A 20,159-nucleotide genomic window follows, 5' to 3' on the forward strand; every position below is an offset into this window, starting at 1 on the left:
TCTCACATTTCGGATCTCCGTCAATTTCCTTCGATACTATTGCACTTCTTATCGCTATAAACACGCCTCCGCCTTCACTGTCCAGCCTGTCTCTGCGGTATACGTTCCAATCTGAGTTCAGGATTTCATTACTGTTTACGTCCGGTTTCAGCCAACTTTCTGTCCCTAGTACTATATGGGCGTTGTGACCGTTTATTAATGAAAGCAGTTCTGGGACCTTTCTATAGACGCTCCTGCAGTTTACTATTAGCACGTTAATATTGTTATTCCCTGTTGCATTTTGTCTACTCCTACCTTGCCGCGCCTCAGGAGGCGTCTTCTCGGGCCTAGGGAGGGAATTCTCTAATCTAAAAAGCCCACATGTGCACTCCACACGTACTCCGCTACTCTTGTAGCCGCTTCCGGCGCGTAGTGCACGCCTATTCAGTGGGACCCTACATTTCTCCACCCGATAGCGGAGGTCGAGAAATTTGCACCCCAGATCTCCGCAGAATCGTCTGAGCCTCTGGTTTAAGCCTTCCACTCAGCTCCAAACCAGAGGACCGCGATCGGTTCTGGAAACGATACTACAAATAGTTAGCTCTGATTCCACCCCGCGAGCGAGGCTTTCCGCCTTCACCAATTCCGCCAACCGCCTGTACGAACTGAGGATGACCTCTGAACCCAGACGGCAGGAGTCATTGGTGCCGACATGAGCAACAATTTGCAGTCGGGTGCACCCAGTGCTCTCTATCGCCGCCGGCAGGGCCTCCTCCACATCTCGGACGAGACCCCACGGCAAGCAGACAGAGTGAACACTCGCCTTCTTCCCCGACCTATCCGCTATTTCCCTAAGGGGCTCCATCACCCGCCTAACGTTGGAGCTCCCAATAACTAATAAACCCCTCCCCCCGTGTGCCTGCTCGGACCTTGCTGAAGGAGCAGCCACATGTCCACTCAAAGGCAGAGCGGGCGATGCCACACGGCCAGCCTCCACATTGACCCTCCGCCTCGTGCGCCGCGAACGCCGCTGAACCCGTCACTCCCCTTGGGGAGAGGGTGGCCCAACCGCGCCCGGTACCCGCGATGATATCTCGACAGCAGGGACAGTGGGTGAAGCATGTATCACCTGGGGTGTACCAAGCGACGCACCAGACTCCCCACTGCCGCTACACTCCGAGGCAACAGCCTGAAGACGGCTGTTCGCGGCCATCAACACGTTCAGCTGTTCGCAAACAGTGGCCAGCTCCTGCTTCCGTACACAGCAGTCACACATCCTATCCATCCTAAGAAATCAATTTACTGTAGAGAGTTAATCAACTTTTAACTAGACTGCTAATTCACTAAGGCGGCTGATTGTTGACTGAACTGTGGTTGCTAGCCACTTCTTATAGAAAACAATGAAAATAGCACTACCTGTCTCTGGACTGTATTGAAAACCAACACTAGCACTACTTGCACTATGGTTGACTAAAGGGACTCTCTCAAACTGTATTCAAAACAAACACGAAATCTGTGGAACACTATTACTAGCACTCGACAATTAAAGCTTTCTAAAAGCAAAAAGACACGGAAGAAGAAGTGACAAGTAAGAAAATTAGAGTTAATACTTAAATTAAGGTAGCTCGCTGCACAGCAGACGTGAAGCAGGCGGCAGTTACGACGACACTGACACTACTGGCACTACGGCTGAATAAACGGACTCTCTCTGACTGTATTCAAAACAAACACGAAATCTATGGAACACTATTACTAGCACTCGACAATTAAAGCTTTCTAAAAGCAAAAACACACGGAAGAAGAAGTGACAAGTAAGAAAAATACAGTTAATACCTAAATTAAGGTAGCTCGCTGCACAGCAGACGTGAAGCAGGCGGCAGTTACGACGACACTGACACTGATCGCTCTATTAGAGTGGCCAGCATGTTCTCCAGACATGAACCCTATCGAACTTGCCTGGGACAGATTGGAAAGGGCTGTTTATGGGTGACATGACCCACTAACTACTCTGAGGGATCTACGCCGAATCGCCATTGACGAGTGGGACAATCTGGACCAACAGTGCCTTGATGAACTTGTGGACAGTATGCCACGACGAATACAGGCATGCATGAATGCATGAGGACGTGTTACTAGGTATCAGAGGTATCGGTGTGTACAACAATCTGGACCACCACCTCTGAAGGTCTCGCTGTATGGTGGTACAACATGCAATGTGTGGTTTCCACGAGCAATAAAAAGGGCGGAAATGATGTTTATGTTGATCTCTATTCAAATTTTCTGTACAGGTTCCGGAACTCACGGAACCGAGGTGATGCAAACCGTCTTTCGATGTGTGTAAGTAGCCCCACGCCGCGATGTCAGCCAGCAGCTCCAATGCACCCAGCCGCAATGAGAATATCTGGTGAGAACGACGCACTTCCACGATAAGCTCTTCATTTCTCTACTCTTCTCCGTCACTGTCAAGTGGGACCGACCAAACGGAACGCCGCCGAGTGGACAGAAATTGGCATTCTCTTTTTCTACATCTCCTACACTTCTACACTTATCAACTGTCAGACTTACCGCCATTATTACAAAATTCATTCCTAGCGACTTAAAGGGCTTCAGCCTGTGACTGTTACTTTTTGGAACTCAGGTTATTTGATCTTTCACTCAGTGAACAAAGTTTTCATTTTTGTTCCTCAGAAGCTAGTTATTGTGTCCATCGCAACTTTGTGAGTTTAATTCTTGTGTTGCAAATAAAACTGTGATATAACCGAACTAATATACATAACAGAGTCCATATTTCTAGATTTGCGAAAGGTATCTGACGCCGTTCATCACAAGCAGTAATAAGACTGCATGCCTATGGAGTAAAGTCTCACCTGTGAGACTGGATTCGCAATATTGTCAGAAAAGTCACAGACCTTTTACACACACTTTGACCACGAGAATTCAGTGTGGTGCGAAGTGATGCAACCAGGACCTCTAGACGTCGTGGCATAGAATCAAAGAAGATCTTTGCCGACGGACCACATCCCAATGTTCGATGTGCGACATGTCAGGCGATCGTGCAGGCCAGGGAAACAGGGGTAGACGTCGTTCTTCCACGAGGACTTGCACATTCCTCGCCGTATTCAGAGCACTGTTTTGCTGAAATATTGCATGTGGTGCTCCCTGCGGGAGGGGCGGTGCTTCGGACTTTAAAGTTTCCTTGACACAGCGGTAGTGTGCAGATTTTCCTGAAGATGTCACAGGCGACATTGCATGTTTTAGCCAATGGCACACCAAACCATAACACTTGATGTTTGTCCCATATACCACTCAACAATGCCGTCTGCCCGATTGCGTTCACCGCGGTAGTTCTTAACTCGTACGCGACCGTCACTGCAGGACACTTCGAAGCGGGACATGTTCGAAAACACTATGTTATTTCCCCCACTGTATGCCAGTGACGGAGTTCACGTGGCCATTGCAGTCTGAAACGTTTCTGGTCAACGGAAGCCGACACAGTGGGGTACATGCCACCAGTCCAGTATTCAGCAGACGACGTCGAACCACCGACCCTGACATGTACTTAGCCGTGGTAGTGTTCCAATGTTTATCAACGTTGTGGACAAAGCTGTTCTGTCGGCTACGGTCATGCTGGAAAACTCGCAGCATATCGCGACGTGGTAATATTGTGTGGTGTAGTAGGCTCTCGTCGCTGTGTACGACCCTCTTACTTCCACGCAGACATTACTGTTGCACCAGCGTGCCCTACATGAGCCGCAATTTCACGATACGACAATCCCGTTTCCTAGAGACACTCATTTGACCCCATTCAAGCTCACTCACATGCTGCTATTGCGCTCTTTGACGTCGACTAGACATGCCGTGTACTTTTTAGCATGTCTTCGCTTCGTTTGAGACCTGTGCATCAACAGAGCGTGATGTAACACTGAATTGCTCAGTCATACAAAAGAAGCCGCTGCTGGGCCGTCGTGTACATATCTTTCAGCACGCTTAATCACTTATTATGGTGCCACTCTTCTATACATCCTTCGATTTTGGAGTGATTCCAATTACTTCTGTGGTCTGCAATTTTCACAAACAGTAGTGTAGGTCCTATCCTGCCTCAATATCAGTAGGCCTTCTTCAAGGGAGCGGCTGCTAAATAATACACGTAGGTTTTCCTTGTTAGGAGCTGCGTGCATCAATCCTCTGAGGCTCGTTACCTCACTCCCACTGCTGTGGTCGCCGTATTAATACTTCGGCTTGGGAAATAACTATGCAACACACGACAACGAGGAATTTATTACAAATGCTAAACAATCCACGGCGATGCCGATAGATACAAGCAACCTATCAAATCTGAGTAGCCTGCATCGTATGTAGAACATGTAATGAATCGCACATCAAAGATAAGATAAAAAAGGACCATTTAAATTTATGCTTCATTAACATATAGACCTTGACCAAACCCAAATAACTAACACATATAAACAAAAATCACAAATCTTTCTGGATTATTACAGACTGATTTAATTGTTTCGCACCATAAGCAGACAATACAGTAATACTAAAAGGAAGCGGACCAGAGTCATACAAAGGATTGTTCTTAGATACAGAGAAATCTCCTTGGCAGATGAGCCTAAAGATTTCTTAGTCACCCGTAAACATCGTACAAGAACTCCAGTGATGTGTTTCAGTGGAATAGCTCACACGGATGAATTACAACCAAATATTCTGATGCGGACGACATAGAGATTATTTCCCTTTTAGAAATATAACGGAAAACCATACAACAAGGTAATATTAATGTAGTCCCCCAAGCTACTGTGAAGTAAACCTGTGCTGGATGAAGAGAGTGTGTGAGGAAGTCGATTTCTATTCATGTTTGAATATCTGAGGTTAATTGGTCACACCTTGTTTTAATTCCTGTCACAAAACAATTAAAAAAACAACCTACAGGCTGTGACCATCATTCTTCTGTCGTTCAACGAGTTAATAATTCACAAGGTCATAACGATAACTGCAAACCTCATGAGTGGTAAAATGTAGAAACGCTACTTCCCCTGACTAAGACCGTAGTTCGTTCTGAAAGTCGTTTTCTAGTATCATAATACCCTTTAGGAATGCGCACAACTACCCCAGCCCATGAAATCATTGCTCTAATAGAATGAAAATTAACAGAATTAATAATTTTTTAGTAGTAACTGCATCTTGTTATGGAAGTTCCCAGTGTATGTATATGATTCTGAATGTGAAACTTCCATGAAAGTTTTTCATCTATTTCAGTCCTAGGAATTTTAACTTTCAATTTAATGTGCCCCCTAGTGGACTCCCTTGTTACTGATATGTGGGTGTTCTTAGCTAAGTCTGACGTTACTTCCACTTACTTGTGTCAGGCTTCATCTGTCGTTTTTGTTGTTTTTTCTGACGGGATCCACTGTTGAAATTCTTGTTCCTTTCAACTCCAACAGTGTTATGTTTCGAGGCCCGAGCGTGTCTTGTACTTTCCTCTTATACGAGTATCTCCAACGGCCAAAGGTTGGCAAAAGGATCCCAGAGTCCGTTCAGGCTGCCGATACCAGTTCAGAATCAAAACTCTGACAAACGTCCACGTCTGATGACTGAATCAGACATTGAAGAATTCAAGGCAGCTCCGCCAACAAGCCCTACTCCCACGTCCAAGAAGATGCGAGTCGCGTAATCCTGCTCAGTGCATGGCTGTACGTCATGTAGTCAACGAGAGATGATGAAAGGCGAGTTTTCCGGCATCTTATGTCACCAGACCGTATCAGCTAGGGTAGATAACTCTGAAAGAAAATCTTGATCGTCCTAGAAAGGCGGTTGAGCACATGGCTGGTAACCAACTCTCGAAAAACATACATTATTTCTAGTACCCAAGCAGCCTCGTAAACAAGGTTGTCTCAAAGAAAAATTACAAAACTATGAAAAGGAGAAACGATAATGGATCAACGGATATACAATGAGCTTACAAAAGTTATGGGAGGCCTCCTAATACCAGTGTCGCACCTACTTCTGCCCGGCGTAGAGCAGCACCTCGACGTGGCATAGACTCAACAAGTCTTCGGAAGTCTCCTGCAGAAATACTGAGCCATGGTGCCTTTACAGCCGTCCATAATTGCGAAGGTGTTACTGGTGCAGGATTTTGCGCACGAACCGGTCTCTCGATTACGTCCTATAAATGTTCGATGGGATTCATGACGGTTGATATCTAAGGCCAAATCATTCGCTCTAACTCGCCAGAATATTCTTAGAACCGATCTCGAACAGCTGTGGGCCGCTGGCATAGCGCATTGTCATCCATAAAAAATCCATCGTTGTTTGGGAACATCAAGTCCACGAATGTTTGCAAATGATCTCCAAGTATATGAGAATGCAGGCTTTCTCGGCGAATCTCGATGATAAAATCTTCTTGGGTTGACAGCCGAGTCAATGTGTTGTTCTTCAGCAACGTTTCAGCAAGTTTCTTACTTCCCATCTTCAGGCGAAGTGTCGGGTTCAGGTCTCGTCCGGATCTTTATAGCCACTGAACCAGCAATGATGGAGCAAGAAGGAGAAGGATCTTCAGGAAGAAGAGAACAACAAAGGTCTGGCGTTCCTCCCCCACGCAGGGCCGCCCACGGCCAATATTGCCAGGATACTGGAGAACAACAAGATAAAAACCATCTTCCATCCTCCAGCAAAAATCAGAAATATGCTGGGTTCAATTAAGGACAACTTGGGTCTAAGAACACCGGGTGTCTACAGTATTTCCTGTGAGTGTGGGAAACAATATATCGGACAGACACAACGTTGCATAACACCACGCATCTCTGAACATGTGAGAAGCGTCCGCCTCGGACAAAAAGAAAAATCCGCGGTAGCGGAGCACAGCCTCAGTGAAGAACACACGTTTCAATTTTAAGAAACCAAGAGACTGTGTAGAGCGAAAGATTTCTGGGACTCTATTATTAAAGAGGCAGTGGAGATATCGGTGAATGATAAGCTGGTCAGTCGGGATAGTGGCTTCCAACTCAGCAGCGCGTGGAACACAACGTTGTCAAGAATGAGACGAGAGCGCGCCGATGGAGGCAGGTCGGTGGCGGCGGATGGAATAAACAGGCCGCACCGAGACGAGACGCCAGGACCCCTCGTTGCTCCTTTCGACTTTCGTCAATGAGAGGAAGTTTGCGTGGAAGTTTGTGGCCTGTTGGCCTTTACTCCCCTAGGAATTTTGTTCAATCTTCTTTCTGGACTGTTGGTTATATCTGGACTGGCAAGGAGTGCCGGAAATCTATCTCTTGTGCTTGTCGTTGTGCCGTTTTTTTCTTTTTCTTCTTGCTCGTGACTGAGGACTGTTCCTCGGTGTTGACTTCATACGTAACGTATTCCGTCTTGAGTTGTTCTCCGTCAACCAGAGAAATGGATACACAATGCATCTGCAGTGGGGTAAAGGTAGACCTTCTGGGTAACCAACTGGTTGATGTGGATGTTGCGGTTTCGGATGATTTGGTGGGACAAAGGGATAGGGATTATTGTGGTGAGGATATGTACCATCTCGAAGCGAGCTGCCAATCTTCTTCACTACAGCACTTGCGCTGTACAGGTCCGGAAGCGGGAGGAATGGTACTTCTTCCCACTTCTTCTTGTGCAGGTGATTCGGTGTCCTTGTCCTTGTACTGTGTCGCCTCCCCTTCGGCAGGCTCGTCGGTCTGCGTGGCCACCGTTGCAAACTCCTTCTCTTGTGCAGGCCTCGTCTGGGTGGCGGTGTCTTCTCTTGTGGCGGAGTCTTCCTTGGCTGAGCGAAGTTCCTGCGTCAGCGCAGCAATCTGACGCCAACCCTCGCCCAGTTCCGCCAACATGGCCGCCCTCTCTTCCGCCATCACTTCTTGTACAGCGTCGTTTTGACCCCTGTGGACGACGTCTTCTGTACAAGAGACCACCTCTTCATGTGTGGTGGTTACTTGCTTCTGCGTCTTCTTCTCCGGTCCGCGGCAATTACTCCTGTAGGCCCAGGAACGGGCGTTCGTCGCGTGTGCGCCACCGCAGTTGACATAGGTACAGGGGGTGTCCTTCTGCTTCTTGCAGTCGCGTGTGTCATGTGCTTGCGCACACTTCAAGCACGTAACTGCCCCGCTGCAGTGCTTGGCGACGTGGCCAAGCTTTTGGCAGCGAAAGCACTGCGCTGCAGTCTTCCTCTACTTCTTGCCGGATGTTCCTGCTAGCGTGAGCAGCAACTCCGCCAAGGCAGCAGCCTTGCGTCCCCTTCCGCGTCCCGACATCTCGAATAGCAACAGCGACAGCAGCGATACGTAACTCTCCGCAGCCTGAGCGGGAATGCGCCAGGACCCGGCGCCCGCGGTTCCCCTCCACCATTCGCCGCCGCGCCGATTCCGCTCGCGCCTGATTGGCCCGACCTGTGCGGAGGCAGAGAAGCCCGTAGTCCAGCGGCTATAAAGATCCGGACGAGACGTGAACCTGACACTTCGCCTGAAAATGGCAAGTAAGAAACTTGCTGAAACGTTGCTGGAGAGCAACACATTGACTCGAAACTTCCTGGCAGATTAAAACTGTGTGCCAGACCGAGACTCGAACGGGGGCCTTTGCATTTCGCGGGCAAATGCTATGTTCTGGTAACACATTGACTCGGCTGTCAACCTGGTTTACGCGGAGACGCCTGGACACTTCCCTCGTTGAGAGCCCTTTCTGGAACAAAGTAACAATGCGGACAGGATCGAACCGCGGTATTGACCGTCTAGACATAGTTGAACTACAGACAATACGAGCCGTGTACCTCCTTCCTCGTGAAATGACTGGAACTGATCGGCTGTCGGTTCCTCTCCGTCTAATAGACGCTGCTCATGCATGGTTGTTTACATCTTTGGGCGGGTTTAGTGACGTCTCTGAACAGTCAAAGGGACTGTGTCTGTGATACAATATCCGCATTCAACGTCTATCTCCAGGAGTTCTGGGAACCGGGGTGATGCAAAACTTTTTTTCGATGTGTGTAGTTGTCTCACAGAGTGTCACTACTGTTTCGTTGGCTCAAACTGAGCTTCGGCGGAAGTAGGAGTCAGTTCGATCTGCGAGCGCTGATCGGGGCTGACGTCGTGCCTTGGAGCTGCTGGTGGCCCGGCCACCACTGTCGCCCTCTGTTGTATTCTATTAAGCTGTCCGGTCTGAATTTCCGCCTCGCGAGGGGTGGGGTACTGCCGTCGTGATATATGTATGCACCTTGACACCTGTTGCACTTGTCGCTACAACAGTATCGGTTTGAGATTCCATTTCGATAGCTATATTTGGATCTTTCCAGTAACAGAGAATGTTGATAAGACCAGCCTTGCTCATGGGATATCAGCACAGAACGAAATCTGTTGAATTGTCTCCAGAACTGTTGTAGCTCCAGATACGGATTAGACTGTAAACTTTGAACCACAGATTTCGAAGGTTTTGTGAGAAGCCTGGCTGTGGCTTGACACCGACGACGTTCAAACAAATTTTTAAGGAATTATAAATCACACTGCCTCTGGGTGGCTGCCTTTATTGCAGTCACATAAATACAGGAGAGTTAAAGCAGACTACACAACAACAGTTTACTTTGGTGGAAGAACTAGTAAATCGGCGGAAGCTATTTATAAATACCTAATGAATATAAATTGTCTCTATAGAGAAACTGGATCCACAGCGGTCCAGCTAGTAGACTATGTTGTGTTGACATCACTGTGAGTGCTAATGTACCTGACCACCATGACAACACAGACATAAATTGAACATCTTCGACTGCTATGTAGATGAGACTGTTTTATAGTGAGTGAGGTTAAACTAATGGAAGCCAATGGCGATCCTGCGCCTGATATTTACCTCAAGGAAATCCATTTAACCATTGGGATAAAATCTGTAATATGTCGCTTTGTTTTTAGTTCTTCTCAGCATTTGTACGATTTGAAAATAACACGTACAAATTCACAAATTTTTTTTTCTAGTTCTCAAGACTGTAGAAGAGTTAGTTTTAGACATATCTGGCAGATGACAGACCAAAATTGCTGCCCAGTCAGTTACAGCACTATAGTCACAGCAACGATCCTGGTACTGTGTGACAAAACCAGTCACGTGGTCCAACTTCTCTCTTTATATCGATAAGCCAGGCTACTTAAGAAATGTCAAGATGCCGGATAATAGAGCGATTTTTAAACTTAACATAAATTTTAACTTAATTAAATATTGTAATTTGTTGTAAAGTGCAATTGATAACGATTTGAATGAGTTGCCTAATACCTAAATGAAACTGGAAAAAATAATACAGTTTAAATATCGGATAACTGTACTGCGTTGTCAAATGCATGAAAACTCTGTTCTGTTGAGGTCAGTGCACGGAAAAAAATCAGAGGGAATGAACACTTATGACTTTCGTAATCAATGTAAAACTTAAGTCTGTGATTTGCGCAGAGATGAGCGTTGTGTTTGAGGGTTTTTGAGGTTATTTCTAGTATACTGTTGTAATTATAGTGACTAATGGTATTACAAAGAGGTTTGTAAAAAGTAACGCATAATGTTCGGATGTAGCATTAGTGGTGTCCTGCTTGGCACAGTCACGTCGTTCAAATCTCTGTAGGTAACGTTGCAAAGCGATGTAAAATTGAACGAGAATGTGAGGGTTTTGGTAGGAAAGGGGAACGGTCGAATTGAGTTTATTGGGAGAATTTTAGAAAAGTGTTGCTCATCTGTAAAGGAGACCGCATGTAGGACACTAACGTGAGCTATTCTTGAGTGCTGTTCGTTTCGGAACCGCAGCAGGTCGGATTGAAAAAGTCATCGAAGGAGTTTAGAGGCGGCTGCTAGATTTTTTACCGTTGGGTTAGAGAACTTGAATTTGAAACTGATTGCAGGACGATCCTCCTGCCTCAGTACACATTTCGCATAACGACCACGAAGAAAAGACACGAGAAATTAAGGCTCATACGGAGGCACATAGATAGTTGTTTTCCCTCGCTCTGTTTGCGAGTGAACATGAAGGAAACGACTAGTAGTGGTGCAGAGTACCCACCGCCACTCACTTTATGGTGGCTTGCAGTCTTTTTGTGTAGATGTATATGCAGACCGTAAAATATGCAAAATACGGCTTTGACTGAATTGGACTTTGGGAGTTCAAAAATTTTCATATCAGAACACCGTCTACTTACAATCTTTTATCTCTGTTTCTATAGGTACAGTATAATACGTTAATTTATTTATATGGGAAATTTTACTGAGAGAACTGTTGTTTTAACTGTTTGGTATTTGGTTGAAGTAAATACTAAACCATCCAAAAAAGCGGTGATCAATATCACAATGACAAATTCTATGTGAGAATTATTAATCAAGTTTCGAAAGATTTCATTATTATTATAATAATGGAGATGGCAGAAGTGTCTTTCTTTTGATAGATTGTATAAATGCTGGATTTTGTTTATGTTTCATGAAATTAAGAATTTGTAATTATAAGAAAAAGATACAATGTTTTCTGTTTGTTGTTTATTATTCAGACGTTGTATATGAGATTATTCAATAAAAAATAAAGAAATAAAATCAGATATGCCTCTACGATGGTTAATTTACTCTAGTTAGCTCGTGCGCTTGCGATGCCCATCGGGCAACGCAACGTGTAATGCTTCTTCCTATTCTAGCGGCTGCCGACGACATATATTATATCAGCATAAATCATTTAGTTTCATTATTATTTTCTATTCTCATGGCTTCCAAGTATAAACACTTCTGCACAACCGGTACGAAAAATGTAATCCTTAAACTGCCATTAAAACCAAACGAAGTTGAGAAGGAACTCCGCTGGTTGTGAAATACAACACAGAATAATGTCTATCATAACATGGTCATTGATGAAATGTACGATTTGACGAAGTCTAAAAGGAATCAAATGACATAACGAGGTATTACATAAAAAACTGTTTAGTTTCCTTTCAGTGGCCAGGCCTCATACAGACTAAGTAACCATTTTAAAAACGTGGTTTATACATCACCTATAAACCTTGTAACCTTCTCGTATAAATAAAAAAAATATAAAATAATGAAATTTGATAATTAAGTTCTGACGTATGAAAACTTATGAATCTTAACTCATGACAAACTGATAAATTTTGACGTAAGCAGCGTTACGCCATGGCCCTGTGAAATCAGTATGAATCTGTCCGTGAGAAGTAAACTGAAAAATTCTTACCTCGTGACGGTGTCGCCGGATAACGCTTTCTATATATCTGCTCGTAAATGGCACAGCTTAGTGCAATGCTGGCCTATCTACTAATACTGGATAACATTCGTGTGAGATCTGAATTACCAGAAAACCTGACTTTACTTAGTGACACAGCTGCACAGCTGCTCGTCAGATTACTAAAGAGCGCATGACTATGATCTGACAAAAATTCTGGAATATTTTAATTTAGATAAGTGAATGGATCGGGACTGGCAATGACTTAAGGGGAAATTATATTTTTATAGCTGACTGGTAAAAACAATTATATTCTGAGAATTTTTTACGTTATTGATAAAGATCTACAATTCGTCACACGGGAAAATTAAATATATTACAAATCTGGGTCAACTGGTGCTGACGAATCACAAAAGAAAAGATTGAAACAAATTCATATTAACATCTCAGACAATTGACTTAACTACGTGCATGCCAATAAAAGTAATAAAATTTATCTTACAATAGATGGTTGACTTGATTACACTGTTGATTTTTCATCATATTAACAATTATTCATTTGTTCATCATCATATCGTTCCATGGTATCATTTAGCTCTGCGGCTGATCACAGTTATCATTCAGTTGCATATAACAAAATTTTACAATTTGTTCTGCAGTGTGACTTTAACAGCTACTAACTATAAACTGCGCTGTACCAGCGACTGACTACAACTACACTGTAGCAGCGAGCGACTGCAACTGCGGCAGAGACTGCTATGCCCTGCGACTGTATTGCAGCTCTCTTTTAACAGGGACAAAGATATTTTATGTCTCAGGCAACGCCTGTGAATTGTAGTTCTAGCAAGTGAGCAATACATCGAGATTACATTTGCTCCAGCAGGGCGATGAACCCCTTACTTACAACCTCAACCGTCACTTTTACACCTGTTAATTCACAACATCAACACTACATATGACATATACCAAAGCAGTGGCATACACAAAGTTTACTGGTCTGACAGTATGGCGAAATGTATCGGGCAGAAATTTAAAAACTCGATATTAGGAACACACGGAATTAAAAGGAAGAAAACCTATGTAGCAAATCCACTTTCTCAGCTCACCTTATACAAGATAGTCGCAAGGTACACATTTTGGGAAATATTGTACTCCTTCGTACGCATAATGACGAAGGACACTTTATTTATCAAGACATAGAAATTTAGGTTCATTTGAAAAAAGCCAAGGAAAAGACACTTACCGGACAATGCACATTGAGGAGCATCAATTCCTTGGACATCTGCCGCCCAGTTGTTGACAACTTCTTTCAAAGATTTTCCTCAAGTTCGCAGCTGTCGGTAATTGCTAGGAAACATACTTCTGCAAGCAGTCGACGATGCGTCCCAGCTATGTCAGTGCCCTCAACAATTGTTAGATGTCATATGTCTACGCTCGACCTAGACATGTCATCCATTGCAACTATTTTATTCTTTTATTAATCCCAAATTATTACGCTCCATTTTATTTTTAAAAAGTGCAGTTGTAGTTCAGAGACACGCCAGAATATAACTCTTTTAAGCTAACCCATGTTAACAGTTTTTTGGATTGTACGCTAATACAATGATGACATATCCATTCTCTCATGGCGTCACTAAGTGCAAAACTTTTTTAATTCAGCTTGACTTACTGTTTCGTTTTTATGTTTTTTACCTGGCAAACATGCCACGTAAGTTTGAAACACCTCAGATGACTCTTTTTAAGCTAAACCTAGGTAACAGTTTTAAAGTTTCGGTACGATCACTAGGAGGTTAATCTCCACTGTCACTAACACTGAAAAGGAAAAATTTTGGTGTTTTCTTTGTTCCAGAACAGTATATTTTTAGGCAACTTTGCACGTTCATACAAAATATTCTGTTAGCAGCAAAGACGTACAGAAAAATCTGCGATGTAAGTTAACGAAAAGCGTGCTATCCCTTTACGTATACTCCATGTTAGCTTTTGTGGGTAACATTCAAAAGTGACTGGAGTGTGAAATGACCCAGCTAACGGCTGCATAGAAAGGCGAGCACTCTTGTGCAGCTTCTATTGGTTTCTAGCACAACTGAGAGATGTGAGTGTTAAACTGAAAATTCTAAAATTGAAGTTGGAAAGCCTCCTCCTGCTATACGACTTGTATTCTGTACACCAGCTCCTGGATGTAGTTTACATACTCCTGGTCTATAGTGGTATTTGTATGCAGTACACAAATATCTTGTTTCTTTTAATCAGTACTCCAAGAATTGTTTATGTAATGACTCTTGCTATGACGGAATTTGCTTGGGTGAAACTATTGCAATATGAGAAAAAAGGAAGGAAAAAGTCATCTGGCCAATCACGATACATGTTTTTTGTATTTTCTACCTTCCGCTTCAGGTGAATTCTGGAGCGTTTCGTTCAAGAAAGTCAGTGCTGATTTTCATCTCCATAACTGTTCAGCCGCGCTGATATCTCATTTCTAATAAAATAAATAAAATCTCCGGCATTGCTGCTGACACAGTAAACGCACATTTACTGTGAGCTTCAACGGGAAATTAGCACTGTGTTATAAATGAGTAACCGATGGCGAGTTCTACCTCTGCAGCAAATCCTTGAAGAGTGGTTGTTCTGCATCAGGAATGCAGTCTTCGAGAATAGTATAAGTTATACATCATATAAACGCAAGTACCTATTAGTGAGGTGTTGTAGTTCCATAAGGTGTCAGGTAGAACTGAGACTATTAGTATACTCTACGGTCTCAGTAGTAGCACGGTAGTGGTATGTGTCGATGTATACATCAGTGCCACAGAAGCCACCTTACAGTATATAGTGGAGGACATTTTGAGTACGACCAACATTTGTCCCCTTTCCAATTCCATTCATGAATATTGTGCTCGGATAACTACTGACAGTAAGTTTCTGCGTGAGCTCGAATTTCCCATATTGCTCACTTCCTGGGTTGTTTATGGTAGGAATTGATATGAATTACAATGTATGTTCTTGATATTGTTTCAGTTTTGGGGGGCGATATTAATTAATATGAAAACAGAAGTAAAAAAAAATTCAAACAGCTACGATCGCTTTTCGTAGAGCATCTTTTTAGATCACCAGTTTCGGCAAGCTATGTTGCTATCTTCAGATCTGCGAAGCATACACCGAGTCGTGAGCGCAATATCATCACATGAATCAGGTGTGACGTATCTACATAATATTTTTTACAAAATATGGATATATGACGTAGTTTATGCATTACTCTTTAAAGAACTCGTCCACGTGCACAATATATCGTATCACATCGTACAAAGACATTTCAATAAGATGCAAGGCGTAGTATATCGGCATGTCATAAGTAAAACTAACATTATATAAAATATCCTTCACAGTGGACCGAGTATACATGGTCGTGTTTACCTAACAGCTGAATAAATACTGAGATTTTGGAGTAAACATTATAGAAGTAAATACAGAAAAGAATTTAAATTCCTAATATCATGTACTGCCCACTATAGTATAGATCGAGTAAAAAAAAATTGTGATATATCTGTACAGTATTCCTTGTCTTTTAAAACTTTAGCGTACTCTTGCGATTTGTTGGTCTATATATTTAATTTATCTGTACTGTATTTCTTGCCTTTTAAAACTTCAATGTACTCTTGCGACTTGTTGGTCTATGTATTTAATTTCCACATACCATACATTTGGCTCAATTACAAATGTATTAAATGATAAATATGACTTTGCTAAACTATCTTTTGTATTTTACAAAGATATACAAAAATTTAAAATATTTTTAAAAACTTTAAGAGATATTTTAAAAATTTTATGTGCTCTGACTTGAATGACTCCTTGTATAGTAAAATTGTATCTATAACATGGTAAACAGTTTTATGGATCTATATTTGTACTTATGTTTTATACAATATGGCGTATTTCTGTTTGTTATTACTACAATGCTACCTGGTTGCTAATCATAACATCTGTAATGTTTATTCCAGAATCTCATTGTTCATTCAACTGCTAAGCAAACATGAGCATGCATACTCACTGCACTATGCATGATATTTTGTGTAATGGTAGTTTTACTTAAGTCATGCCGATATACTACACATTGCATGTTCTTGAAATGTCATTGTATCATGTGACACGATATGTTGTGCAGAAGGACGAGATCCTTTGAAGTGTAGTGCATAAAGTACGTTATATATAGATATTTTGTGAAAAAATGTTGTTCAGATGTGTCACATCTGATTTGTATAGCCAAACTGTGCTTATGACTAGATCCACGCTTTACAGATACAAAGATTGCAACATAGTTTGCCGAAACCGGCAAGATAGACAAATTCTGTACAAAAGCGGTTTAGTCTGTTTGAAGATTTGTGCCGTTGTCTTCATTGAATTATAACAGTAAACATACATGTGGTTCACAACGCTTTTCTGCTGAAAATCTGCTGCTACTACAAAGGCGACAAAATTGTCCTACAGGGCACAGCAAAAAAAAAAAAAAAAAAATGTAGTCAGGTTCATCGGCACAAGTATTTTCAACAGAGCAAAGATAGAAACAATCTCGTAGCGTTTTCAAATCTGGTTTTAAAAGACCTAAGAAGCGAATAAAAATGTTTACCGTCCTGAAGCTTCATAGCTGTCGACATGCAGGAGGGCTGTGATGGATTGCTTCCTGATTCTCCACTGTGGACCGACCCAAGAGTCCAGCGGGCGATCCGCACAACAATGAGCGCTGCCGGCCTGTGTGTGCGCATGCGTGCGCAGTGGCGTCGCGGCGCTGCGAGACGTCACCTGGCGCCAGTCGCTCGCCCGCTCTCTCGGGAGCCGCCTCGCCTGCTGGCTATACCTGCCCGCAACGCGCGTTGCCGCGTGTTCGCTTGACTGCGTCCGTACGGCCGCCCAACGCGGCATTCGAGCACAGAGAATTTCTCGCGCGTTCTCAGCTGTGCCAATGACGTTCGATTAATGCGGTACAATACATTCTCTCCATATCACCTTATGGCCACTAGTATGTGGTCTTGTGCTATGAATTAAGACGTTTAAGAATTCTTCAAGTAATATTCATGATCATTGTTTCTGGGCCGCAGATGTAGCAAGGAAAATCAAATTTCGAGTAGTAAACTTAGCTCCTGTTGTGTGAAACAAAGACCTAAATAATTCCTTTACGTGCATCGGCCAAAGACAATAGACAATTCTTCCACTCAGTTCTCAGTCATTTTGGACGTGATTTGGGAACAGCTCGTGTTATTACCGTGTGGCTGTGTTAAAATCCGGTACCTATAAAATGTGCTCATTCGTATTTTGTGTTTGTCTTAACTCTTAAAACAATCTGTTTCGTATCTAATCAGGATCAAATCGTATTTGTGAGTAGTGTAACTAATGAAACAACTAGCGTACCTAGTGGACCACATAGTGGAATAGTCTACAAGCTACTCCTGCAGTCAGTAGAAAAATACATTTCAATTATTTGAAATATTGTTTTAGTCCCAGTAAGATGAAGACATTGCTGTAGTTATAGTTACAAAAACAATAATGAAAAGAATATGAATGGAAGACGCAATAAATTATAGCTTATGCGATTTAGTTATTGTTTGCAGAGAGTGCCTTGCTGCTTCATTCGCCAGTCTACAGCCTTAGCTAGACGTTTAACAAAATGTTAAGCCATTTGTCGTAATTCATGCATATTATTCAGTAGTAGTAAACCACAAACATATATTTCCCATCAACGTATATTAATGTTATTACGAGTTAAAGTCCGTTGCTAGATGGGTCACTCACTTCTGTACCTACTATGTTTGCCTGGCATATTTATAACATGATTGTTTCAGTAAATTTACGGTGACGTGCGGCAGTATTGTACCTCTGTACCTCTTTATTGCGGTGAACATATTTCCATAGAAGCAAGAATCATGATACCTGTAAAACACTTTCGACTGGTGTGGTCTCTTCTTAATATCATAGAAGGAGTAATTGGCATGAATTATTTAGCTAAACGCAGTTTCCTGTTTGGGGCAATGCTCACCGCATAGTACAAACGTAACCGTTATCGTGCAAAACTGACATTTACTAAGGCTTCGGCCACATAAAGAGCCAGAATTAGTTACACGTTTCAATGAAGAGAATCAGACTAGATCAGAAAAAAAGTATATTTGTGAAACTTTTGCGATTGGGGCTCAGAGACTATTAGCAATGTACCAGATAGGGGAAGTCATAAATTATTTAGCGAACCGTAGCTCCCATTTTTGGGTGCAGACAAAACTATTGTGGAAAACAGATGCTTAATCCTACTGTATAAAATTAGGCTTCGGACGTGTGAAGATTCAGAGCCAGATACTGCTGCTCTGGAAGAATCAACGGGATACCAACGTTGGAAAATGTCTTTAGGACAAGTGACTTTTGTCTGATCGGGACTATGAACCTTTCCAATCCGACCCCAGTCTCAGCAATCGGCCCTTCCAACACGACAGAGTACAACATCTTCAACGATGTCATCCACAACCGCGCAGTGCAGGTCTTCTTCTGCACTGTGTACATTGGTATCTTCGTGCTGGGCCTCTTCGGCAACATATTGGTGTGCTATGTTGTGGGCCGCAACCGTGCCATGCAGACGGTGACCAATCTTTTCATCAGCAATCTTGCCCTCTCCGACATTCTGTTATGCATGCTGTGCGTGCCCTTCACGCCACTTTACACCTTTCTCGGCACCTGGGTATTCGGCGGCACTTTGTGCCACGTCGTGGCCTTCGCCCAGGGGACCAGCGTCTACATTTCGACGCTGACCCTCACATCGATCGCCGTGGACCGCTTCTTCGTCATCGTGTACCCGTTCAAGCCGCGGATGAGGCTATCGACATGTGTGGCCATCATCTGCAGCATATGGCTATTCTCGCTGGTGGTGACGCTGCCCTACGGCGTCTACACAGTGCTACGCTCGGACCGGCGCGCCTACTACTGCGAGGAGCACTGGCCGTCGGAGCGCGTGCGCCAGGCGTACGGCGGGCTCACGGCCAGCCTGCAGTTCGTGCTGCCCTTCTTCGTGGTGACCTTTTGCTACGTGAACGTGTCGCTCAAGCTGAGGGACCGTGCGAGAGCCAAGCCCGGCAACAAGAACTCGCGACGAGAAGAGGCCGACCGCGATCGCAAGCGGCGCACCAATCGCATGCTCATCGCCATGGTGGCCATCTTCGGCATCTCTTGGATGCCGCTGACGATCGTGAATCTGACGAACGATGTCTACATGTCGACTGGCCGCTGGGAGTACTTCAATCTTTGCTTCTTCTTGGTGCACGCTGTCGCCATGAGCTCCACTTGTTACAACCCGTTCCTGTACGCCTGGCTCAATGAGAACTTCCGGAAGGAGTTCAAGCAGGTGCTGCCCTGCTTCGAGCAGTCGGCGACGGCTGCCACGCAACACGACGGTAGCAACCGGTGCGGGGACGTTGGAGGTGGTGGAGGCCGCGTTGGTGGCGGTTGTGGCAGTGGGGGTAGGAACTCAGTCCGCTCTGCTGGAGCCGCGGATGGCGCCACAGGCTGGAAGGAGCAGCGCGCGTGCAACGGGCACGACGCTCTTGAGACGCTGCTGACGAAGACGCCGCCGCATTGCCGCCTCGACTCGATGCGGCCTCGGTCGGCGGGGCCCGTCCTCGAGGAATTCACGGATCCCGTCTCCACTGGAGCTGACGTCTGTGAGGCAGCCTCGTACAACGCTGGTGTTAATGAAGTGCACCTCTATCTTGGCTGCACTCATAAGGAGGCCGATGTTCTCTGCACCCCTGTCTTCGACTCGCTGTAGGTAAGCACTGACGCTCTCCATTGTACTTCTTAGTATATATGCACCTGGCTCTTGCTCCATTCTCCCTTTCCACGCTCTTCCCAATTTTGATCTCTGCCCGTAATAAGCACCTGACCACTATAGATTTAGCCATGAAGTTTATTTCGTCGATGGTAAGTTCTTCAGAGTTGTTAAGCCGTGGAATGTTTCTGTTGAAACTTTCTCTTCACTAGTCGA

General features: G+C 44.0%; 1 protein-coding gene across 1 annotated transcript; it reads left to right on the plus strand.

Moving 5' to 3' along the window:
- Positions 1 to 14,720: 14,720 nt before the first annotated feature.
- LOC126176420 (prolactin-releasing peptide receptor-like) lies at positions 14,721 to 19,943 on the plus strand. The gene is made up of 3 exons (XM_049923577.1): positions 14,721 to 14,772; positions 18,604 to 19,540; positions 19,631 to 19,943. The coding sequence occupies exons 1-3, from the start codon at positions 14,721 to 14,723 to the stop codon at positions 19,941 to 19,943; spliced, it is 1,302 nt and encodes a 433-aa protein (XP_049779534.1).
- Positions 19,944 to 20,159: the final 216 nt, after the last annotated feature.

Source organism: Schistocerca cancellata, chromosome 3 (assembly GCF_023864275.1).
Source record: "Schistocerca cancellata isolate TAMUIC-IGC-003103 chromosome 3, iqSchCanc2.1, whole genome shotgun sequence".
Taxonomy (NCBI): Eukaryota; Metazoa; Arthropoda; class Insecta; order Orthoptera; family Acrididae; genus Schistocerca; species Schistocerca cancellata.